The sequence below is a fragment of the Gossypium raimondii genome, chromosome 10 (genome assembly GCF_025698545.1).
Source record: "Gossypium raimondii isolate GPD5lz chromosome 10, ASM2569854v1, whole genome shotgun sequence".
In the NCBI taxonomy this organism is placed as follows: domain Eukaryota; kingdom Viridiplantae; phylum Streptophyta; class Magnoliopsida; order Malvales; family Malvaceae; genus Gossypium; species Gossypium raimondii.
Window position 1 is genome coordinate 26,400,337 of NC_068574.1, and position 10,312 is coordinate 26,410,648.

General features: G+C 33.7%; 2 protein-coding genes across 2 annotated transcripts; both read left to right on the plus strand.

Annotated features, from left to right (window-relative positions):
- Positions 1-287: 287 nt before the first annotated feature.
- Positions 288-2,493, plus strand: LOC105778252 (glycine-rich RNA-binding protein 2, mitochondrial). Its single transcript, XM_012601917.2, has 5 exons — positions 288-456; positions 1,221-1,344; positions 1,429-1,497; positions 2,031-2,137; positions 2,220-2,493. Exons 2-5 carry the CDS (start codon positions 1,227-1,229, stop codon positions 2,343-2,345), a joined length of 420 nt encoding a protein of 139 aa, XP_012457371.1. The 5' UTR covers positions 288-456; positions 1,221-1,226; the 3' UTR covers positions 2,346-2,493.
- An 891-nt stretch (positions 2,494-3,384) lies between these two features.
- Positions 3,385-8,103, plus strand: LOC105777284 (methylenetetrahydrofolate reductase 2). The gene is made up of 12 exons (XM_012600458.2): positions 3,385-3,543; positions 3,958-4,399; positions 4,476-4,536; positions 4,620-4,702; positions 4,799-4,972; positions 5,294-5,467; positions 5,996-6,096; positions 6,206-6,317; positions 6,700-6,780; positions 6,880-7,057; positions 7,257-7,591; positions 7,791-8,103. The coding sequence occupies exons 2-12, from the start codon at positions 4,001-4,003 to the stop codon at positions 7,872-7,874; spliced, it is 1,782 nt and encodes a 593-aa protein (XP_012455912.1). The 5' UTR covers positions 3,385-3,543; positions 3,958-4,000; the 3' UTR covers positions 7,875-8,103.
- The last annotated feature ends 2,209 nt before the right edge of the window (positions 8,104-10,312 follow it).

Below are 10,312 nucleotides of genomic sequence, written 5' to 3' on the forward strand. Positions count from 1 at the left end.
ATTCAATTTATTCTATTTTTAATATAAAAAAACCCAACCAACAGTATTTATCCGCAATAACCAGGTTTAGAGCCCAACCCAATTTCAAGATATTTTTGCTGACGTGGACTGATCATACCGCCGACCAATAACAGAAAAGGAATAGCCTCACCCACGTACGGTCTTTTTCTCTACGGTTCCTCAATTTTACGCATTACATAATGTACGTTTTGCCACTGAAGACCAACGCTCGACCAAATTATCGCACTGGTACAATCAATCAAAGCACAAAATAGGAAAGGATTACAATGCACCCACACCGTATCTAAGCAAAACTCCTTAAACCTCCCTTTTATTAAACGATGCAAGAGATTATATTTTTCTCCATTGTGGCTCAAAGCTCTTAAACCCTAGCAGCTTCATTCGTTTCTTGCTGTTTCTCTCACAAATTTCTTTGTCCTTTTTCTCTTCTTAAAGGTAATTTTGCTTTATAGCTCTTGTGGGTTTCATTCTTGGCATCAATTTGAAGTTTAGATGATGAATTTTCTGATTCTTTTTCGGGTTAATTTATCTTGTTTTGTTAATTTTATTTAGGGTTTTTCTTTTTTGATTCTTTTTAATGTTTTTGTAGCAGTCCTCTCTTTTTGGGTTTTTTTCTTTTTTCTTTTTTTTTTTGTGTCATAGTTTTCTTGTTCATGGGATATATGAAACATGTTTTATTTTCTTTTGTTTTTACTACTTCAATAACTGGGAAGTTTAAGCCTTTCTTTTTGAAGAAGGAATAAATATCTACGTAAAGCTGTTTATTATGAATAAAAAAGTTATAAATTCAATCATAACCTTGAATTCTTAATTTAATGCAATGATGGCGTAAAATGTATTGGCTCTCATATTGAACGACTGGGATTATTTTAATTTCTCTTCTGCTACTCGTATTGGCCTTCACTGAACTTCTTTACAGTGATCTTGTCTTTTTGTGTGTGTGTGTGTGTGCGCGTGTGCATTGTATCTTCATCCTGTTTCGCTGAATTACATTGATCTTGTATGTTCTTTGTAGGTATATTATGGACATATTTGTGAGATTGATTTACATGTTAAACCCATTCAGCTATAATCTAATAGGATTTATTTTTGGGATTTGCAATGTGGTGTTTTGTTTTTCTTGCTACTAACATGACATTTGTTTATGTTTGCGCTTCTTGTTGCTGGTGCTGTGAAAAAAAAAAAAAACGTTACATTAGCATATTATGGCATTTTCTAGCAAACTTGGAAGCCTTCTGAGGTTAAATGGGCAAATCCCAGCTACATCCATTCTTAGCTCTATTCACTGCATGTCCACATCAACCAAAAAGCTTTTTATTGGAGGTATTGACACATTGGATTCTTGGCTGAAGATTAGATGCAGATATCATTTATATTGTGTATTTGACTTGAATCTATGCTTCTTAGGCCTTTCATATGGAACTGATGATCAAACTCTCAAGGAAGCATTTTCCGGGTTTGGTGATGTGACAGAAGGTGAGTTGTATCACTAATGCTGATGATATTATGTTTTTGGTATTCTTATAAGTTTGACTATTGTAGTCTAGTATATAAATAGTAGCTTCCTTTTATTGTCAAGCAGATGAATGGGGTTCTTTTGTTCTATCTTCCCTCGGGCACGGGTTACTTGTAATAGCGCACAAACTGTGACTAGGAATTTTAATGTGTTTCGTAGGTGTTTGCTGTTGTTCATTTATTGTCTGTTTTGGATGCATAATGCATGGTTCGCATGTCTAGGCTCTATTCATAGGAGTTGTCCATTCTCGAAATGGTTACTAGTTTATCTCTAGAGATTCCTCATGGCAGAAGTTGAATGATGATGACTGCTGGTGAGCATGTAGCATTGTGTTTTAATTGAAACTATAACCGGGTTGCTTGTCTACTTGGTTAATGATTTTGGCCAGTGAACTTTGCGTTTTTTTCATGTCGTTTACGAATGATGGTATCTATTACAGATTTATAACACTTGCTTCTATTCACGTTCTCATTCTCTGATTTATGTTGGTCAGCTAAGATTATCATCGATAGAGACACTGGGAGGTCTAGGGGTTTCGGTTTTGTAAACTTTGCTGATGATGAATCTGCCAGCAATGCCTTGTCAGCCATGGATGGTCAGGTGAGGGAAAAAAGACATTGTTATATGAAACATGTTTCTGGTGAATCTGGTATTTGATTATTTTGTGGTACTGAAATTACAGGAACTCAATGGCCGAAATATTCGAGTAAGTTATGCCAATGAAAGACCTAGTGGCGGCCCTCGAGCTTATGGTGGTAATGGTGGTTTCCGTGGTGGTGATAGTTTCGGTAGGGATGCTGGTTACTAGGCTCTCGCATCAAAATCTTTCCATAATCATGTTCCTAGAGCTAGTAGATTTGATGATACAGTTATTTATATTCGAATTATATGCTAAAACTTATGCAACTAGTTTTCTGTAGTTAGAGGTTAATTAATTGTGATTTTGTCCTTGAAAACTTTATTTTTAATTAATAAATATTATATGTATAAAAAATATATCAAAAGAATTAGTTGATGTTTTTACAAAATAAGATATATTTAACATTTTGATAAAATATCAATTTTATCAAAAATATATTTTATTATATAACTGATAATAATTATTTAATTTTATAAATTAAAATAAAAAACTTGAAAATAATATATTTATTAATTAAAATATTAAATTAAAAAAAGCTTGAAACAATATAAAATAAAAATACAAATGCACTAAGAAGAGGAATCAAATTTGACATTCAAGCATAAAATCACTGTTAATTAACCATCTAATTGAAGTATTAATATATTAAAATAGTAATTAAAAATAAAAATAAAGCCTGAAACAAATAAATTAAAAATATAAATGTGAGGAAAAAAGATGTGAAACTTAAAAACAAAACCACCAAAAGATAAGACGTGTTAAAAAATAACTTTTTTAAAAATGGTATTTTTTATTAAATTCGGCCAAAAAAAGAATAATGAAAAGGTAAAAAGCTGATTCAGTGTACGAACTAAAAAGAGGGATGAAACTAAAACAATAAAATAATAGTGAGTTTTGGTAAGAAAGCGAAAATACAACCGCCAATTTTGTGATTCATTCCAAGCTGACGCTGTTTGTGGTTGGTAAGCAATACATACGACAACCGTATTGTACCTTATGGTCTAATTTCCTCTCACTCCCTCTACTTTTCTACTTTTTTTAATTTAAAAAATTTAATCTCTCATTTAAAAATCAAAGTCGTTAAATTTAAATTTATTATATATTTTCAAATTAAAGAGATTGGTTGTACTAAATTAAAAAAAAGTGCAAAAGAGCAGGGGCATAATAATTAAACCGTATGGAATTGACCATTAATGGGCAATTACTGAATTGAGAATGGGATAAGGCCATTGGGTTGTTGAGTGGGCAACAGAGTCATTTCAAAAGACACCAACCCCGATCCGTTCCGTTCCTCTCTCAAATACAAATACTCCCATTGCAATGCCTCCACCTCCCATCTCTCTCTTTACCAACCACAAACCCATTTGTGAGTCTCTTTTTCCTATTTTTCTGGGATATTTTTGTGTTTCCATGAATTTGGGACAATGTACTACAACATATGTTAGATTTGGACTTTCAGTCTTTGTTTAGTGCCTTGTTGATTCTTCACAATGTATTACTTAACAGTAGACCGCTTACTATAATTTTAGCTCATCTGATCTTTGACTTTTAGTTTATCATTCATGCTTTATCCTATACGATTTACTTTGAAAGGATTGATTTCAAGATTGCCCATGTTTATCTTCTTCTATGATGTTCAAAGTGATCGTTTTTGCTCTGAACCATCAGTTAATTCTTTTAGATTCAGATTCGGGTTTGGGTTTGTTTTGTTGCGACTTTCTGTTGTTCTTTTCTTGTTTTATCTCTTCAAACACCTCAGTTTCATATTGAATTCTTGCAGAAGTTGGTGTTGGTGACACTGAGAGTTCAAGATCCAATTAAAGATGAAGGTGATAGAGAAGATCCAATCTTTGCAAGAAGGGAAAGTGGTGTTTTCCTTTGAGTTCTTCCCTCCAAAGACTGAGGATGGAGTAGACAACCTGTTCGACAGAATGGATCGTATGGTTGCTCATAACCCGTCCTTCTGTGACATTACATGGGGTGCAGGTGGTTCCACTGCTGATCTCACTCTCGACATTGCTAACAAGATGCAGAATATCATCTGTGTGGAGACGATGATGCACCTCACTTGCACCAATATGCCCGTAGAGAAGATTGACCATGCTCTTCAGACCATCAAGTCCAACGGCATTCAGAATGTTCTTGCCCTCCGAGGTGACCCCCCTCACGGCCAGGACAAGTTTGTCCAGGTCGAAGGCGGCTTCTCCTGTGCCCTTGATCTGGTAAAGCCATTGCTCATTCTGCCCTGTTTTTATTTCTTAATATACATATGTTACCAACTTTTAATTCCTATTCTAGGTGAAACATATCAGATCTAAATATGGTGACTACTTTGGCATCACAGTTGCCGGTTATCCAGGTGCTTTTCATAGACATATATACATATATAAGAGGCTTGTTCATGTGGCTTTTGATTATTAATAGTTTGCTTTCTTTGCTCAGAGGCACATCCCGATGCCATAGGAAATGATGGTGTAGCCACACCTGAAGCTTATCAGAATGATCTTGCTTACTTAAAGAGAAAGGTTTTACTCTTTAACTCATTACTTGATTTGAAAATATTGTCTTAATTCTAATTTATATTGGTTAATTTTTGTGCTAAAATCTTCTTTACTACATAGGTTGATGCAGGAGCTGATCTGATTGTTACTCAACTGTTTTATGATACTGATATCTTTATCAAATTTGTCAATGACTGTCGCCAAATTGGAATTAACTGTCCTATCGTGCCGGGTATTATGCCCATTAATAACTACAAGGGTTTCTTGCGAATGACTGGCTTTTGCAAAACTAAGGTATGCGGTATAACATGATATTTTTGAGCATTAAATAGTATCAATTTAGTAAAATTTATTCAAATAGTGCATGTACTAGTTGGATGTTTTTGCATAAAGGAAATGAAAGCAGCATCATTCTTCTCAAAAGGCTAAAAGATACAAGATTCTGAAGGCCTCTAATTTGGAAGTGCATCCCACTTCATTCTGATGCACTCTTTGCTTGTTTTTTCTTGGCAACTGATTATTACAACTGCTTATAAAGAGTGGCCACAAAAGCTATTTTTGGTGGCAATTTCTGTTAACATTTTTAAAATGTAACACCTGCATGGCTCATTGTAGATACCAGCTGAGATTACTGCTGCCTTAGAGGCTATCAAGGACAACGAAGAAGCTGTCAAAGCCTATGGAGTTCACCTTGGAACAGAAATGTGCCGCAAGATTTTAGCTCATGGGATTAAGACATTGCACCTTTATACATTAAACATGGAGAAATCTGCATTAGCTATCCTAATGGTTGGTTTTTGTTATCCCATATTATATCATTATTTTGGCATGTAGAGGTGATTATGGAATAGCATTTACTTCTTTAACTTTGAAATTTAGAAAGGAAAATTCTTGAACTAGTATGTAGTTCAAGATTTCTTCCTCCTTCAAATTGAACACTTGCAGGGTTAATAAGAACTCTTAAACTACATATTTTTGTTCTTCACTTATTTTAGAAAACCTTTAACTGCCTCTTAGCATTTTCAGTGTCAAGCTTTCCTGTCGTTTACTTTCAAATAATTAGGTGAATATCAGTTCAAATAATGAAGGAAAGCAAAGACAGGCAAGTATAGAATAAGATTGGGGTTTACTCACAAATTTCGTTAAAATGACTTGCTGTTCAATTTAAGATAAACTGTAAGGAACTTACTTTTCTTCTATTGAAAGTAAATGATAAATGAATTTTGGCAATAGTTTTGGGTCAGCTACATTTATCTTTATTTTCCAATGTATTATCACTTCATTTGCACCATGCTAATCATAGGCTTATGTTGGCAGAATCTTGGATTGATTGAAGAGTCCAAAATTTCAAGGTCCTTACCTTGGAGACGCCCTGCAAATGTTTTTCGTGTTAAAGAAGATGTTCGTCCAATATTTTGGTGTGTGATAGATGTTGAACTTCAATGTCTTTGGCTATATATCTTCAGTTTAGTGCGTTATAATATTAAATATTCATGGATATCTGACGCTTCTAGCTAATGATGGCAGGTCTAACCGTCCTAAGAGTTACATAACCAGGACTATTGGTTGGGATCAGTTCCCACATGGGCGATGGGGTGATTCTCGAAATCCGTCCTATGGTGCACTAACAGACCATCAGGTACACAAAGTGGTTGAACCTTTGCCCTTTTCTTTTGTTTGGTATAAATGATATCAAAACATCTTTGATGCATTAAATTTCTCTTGGAGTTACTATTGATTATATGAAACCTCAATTTGAATAGTAAATGTCAAATACATTTATAAGTAGTATATGCTAGATGCTCATAGGAATTTGATAAATTAGTTAAACGTTTGATTTTTTTTTCTATTTTTTTATTCTTGCGACTCATACATTTGTTTTCATGTAAGAAGTTATTCGTTTTTATGATATTGTTTTATTGCTCAAATATTGATATGTCGAGCACTATAGTTTGGTCAGGGAACTGTTGCCACTAGTCATTAGTTCTTTTGTATGACCAAAGTGATTAATTTCTTAACAGTTCATGAGGCGTCGAGCACGTGACAAGAAACTTCAAGAAGAATGGGCTACCCCATTGAAAAGCATTGATGATATTCAAGAGGTACTAGAATTTGTTGCTTGGAATCTATTCAGTCTTTTCTAGTTTTATGTCAGTCAAATATAATTATGATATTGTTCATCTCGAACTGGTTTTTGTCAGAAATTTAAAAGTTTTTGTCTGGGTAAGTTGAGAAGTAGTCCTTGGTCCGAACTGGATTCACTTCAGCCTGAGACAAAGATCATACATGAACAGCTGGGAAAGATCAATTTGAAGGGTTTCCTTACTATCAATAGCCAACCTGCTGTCAATGGTGAACTCTCTGATTCTCTATCTGTCGGTAAGTACAAGTGTTAGACTTTAAAGAAGGAACTGAATTATGTATTTTATTGAGCATACAATTGGAAGATTATCCAAAGAAACAGACTGCTATTTAAACTTCAAAATATTAAGAGCCTATGGTTTCTCATCTTACAGTTTTCGTAGTAAAAGCTGGTGCTGTTTTTTGCTCTAACTTGTTCAAACTTGGCTGCTTGCAGGTTGGGGTGGCCCTGGAGGGTATGTTTACCAGAAGGCTTATCTTGAGTTTTTTTGCTCAAAGGAAAAACTAGATGCACTTGTCAATAAATGCAAGCCCTTGTCATCTATTACCTACATTGCTGTCAACAAAAAAGGGAATTTGATATCGAACATTGGCGCGACAGATGTTAATGCTGTAACTTGGGGAGTGTTCCCAGCCAAAGAAATAATCCAGCCAACAGTGGTGGATCCTGCCAGCTTCATGGTGTGGAAGGATGAAGCATTCGAAATCTGGTCAAGAGCATGGGCTGCATTGTACCCAGAAGGGGATCTGTCGAAAAAATTGCTAGAAGAGGTTAGCAAATGAACTTATCCAATCTTGAGCAGTAGTTGATCACTTTGATGCTTGCTAGGGTTTCACCTAACCTGATCTTATAGAAGGCCTCCGGTTGCCTACCCTATATTCTTCACTCAAGCAACTTCATTTTTCATAGGATTATTGACAAGAATCATATAAATATAATAATGAAATGGGTTGGTTTCCATTTTTGCAGGTTCAGAGCAGCTATTATTTGGTGAGTTTGGTTGATAATGATTACATTGGTAGTGATGTTTTTGCTGTTTTTGGAGACCTTTGAAGATGAGATTGCTGCCTTCGAGCCCTGAACTTACCAAAGCTCTTAAGCCCCATATAGTATCATTATGTTTGAGTTGTCAGGTTATTTTTTTATAATGATTTCATAAAAAAAAAAGGAGAAATTTGTAATAATAATTCCTTGGAATTTAACCCTTCTCTTCATCATGCAAATTACAATATATCAAGAGATTATTATTATTAATCCGATACATCAAGTTGTTAAATGCTTACATATATTGTTATTTGAACTATAACCAGAATAATCTTAACCAAGTCATCGGACTAAAATCTTCTTGAAATTAATTTTCAATTTAGTTTAGTTAACATATTGTTATTTGAAGTTTATTCTAGATTGAATTTGCAGTGCGTACAAAGTGATCATAGTACAAACATAAATGTGTCAAAATAATCTAAACTAAAATTAGAGATTTATACACGTCATTTACATATAACAGGATTTGAATCTAGGCACACAAGACATTTCTCAACAATGCTATGGCTTCGTTTTCTTTGAATGAAAGAATTTAAATTTTCAATTCTCAAAATAAGTTGCGTTTAGATCTAATGGTATTGCACGATATTTTAACTATACTTTCTTTCCAAATTCCTTTTAGTTTCTTTTGGTGATTTTTAATCGCTTTTACGGTAGTTTTCTTGGCAGACAATAGGTGCTATTGGGTGAAAGCATGTTCATAATTAAAGTCCATTCTACTTTTTCTATAAGTGATAGCTGTGATTGTAGTCTACTTTGTTTTCTCTGAAAGCTTTATGTTAGTAGTTATAGTTTTAGTGGTTTTCTTAGTTGTTACTTTTAGTTTTGTTTATGGAAGTTTTGTTTCAAGAACTTCTGAAGGAGGTTTGGCCATTTGGAAATTGGTTTTGTGCATCACTAATGTTAAAGAGTCTTTTGGGCTTTAATCAAAGTTCATTGTTATTGTTATTGTTATTGTTAACCAAAGTTCATTGTCGGCTCCATCAAATGGTGGCAGGGCTAGAATCTTGTTATTAATGGTTGAACACTATAGTGCATCTTTGATAGTTTTTTTTATACTACTAGTTTAGCGATCCTAGCAATGTATCTTTCCTCCACTGGGCTTTTCATGATGACTAAGGGTGGGTTTGGATGGGTGCGGTGCGGTGCGTTTAGTTTACTTTTTGTCTCACACTACAGTATTGCGACAGTATCTAATCTCACCGCCACCGCTGTTTTTACACTAACCGCATGTAAACACACAGCCCATCCAAACTCACCCTAAAACATGTATCACTATTTACAATGAATGCATTTTCTCGCTAATTTTAAAAGATGATATAAAAATTAAATTAATTACTTTGAATTATTGGACACAATTAAATAATTGAAGTTGCTATGACTTTAACAGAATTAGATTTGGGTTAATAAAATATTTTAATTGGATAATTTAATTTAATTAAGTAATATTTTGGAAATAGAAAAATAGTTATTGACTTGACAAATTATAAGTGTTGGATAAAAGTCTAGATAACACACATAATTGTACCTAGTACATGAGATGGGCCCAGTGAGCCCATCCCTTGTGGCAGGGGGCGACAAACCCTAGTATCCCTTAGGCTTATCGTCACCTAAGGTTTCCCAAATAGGAGAAACTATATTTTTATATTAAATTATTATTATTTAATTACCCATTATTCAAGTAAAACTCTTGCATTATTTCTTATTTAATTACCCCTTATTCAAGTAAAACTCTTGCATTATTTTCTTATAAATAGTATCCCTTAGAGTTTCCCATAGCACAAATTTATTTACAAGAATAATTTTTATTTTCTAAAAAGTTTAAAGTTTCCGATTCCCATAGAGAAATGAACTTTTCCATTAAAAGTTTGGGCTCACACTCAAAGCAACTTTAGATTTGAAGATAGCAGAGAAGACTGTTTGGTAGAAAGCCGAGAAATGACTTAAACCGCCTCACACAAACTATAGGTAATGATTTGGTTTAAGGCTTATTGCTATAAATACCACATGACTCAATTTTAAGAAAAAAAAATTAAATTTCCGCTGTGCCTAATAACACTATTTTCTAAACCGATATTTTTAATAATTGGTATCATAGTCAATTTGTGCTATGTTTTTAGTATAAATCGATGTCGAATTTGCTTCTCTCTTAACTCATTGATTGATTAAATAATATAATAAGTTGCAGTCTTAAATTATATGCATTGACTTCATCTACTTTACGTTATTGCCTTCTATTCCTCTTTCTATAATCATCCAAGGTCTAAAATTTTTTGATTCAACAATTGTTACCTTGTTTGGCGATTGCATTAATAAGTTCTCCCTTTCTTCTATAGTGGCACTTCCCCAAATTGCCATCAGGTATAAGTTTGATACGAGTCACAAAGGCCTTAGATGCGTATACGAAGGAAAAAGAAAATCAAGATTCACTTTCTTGTTTTCAAGAA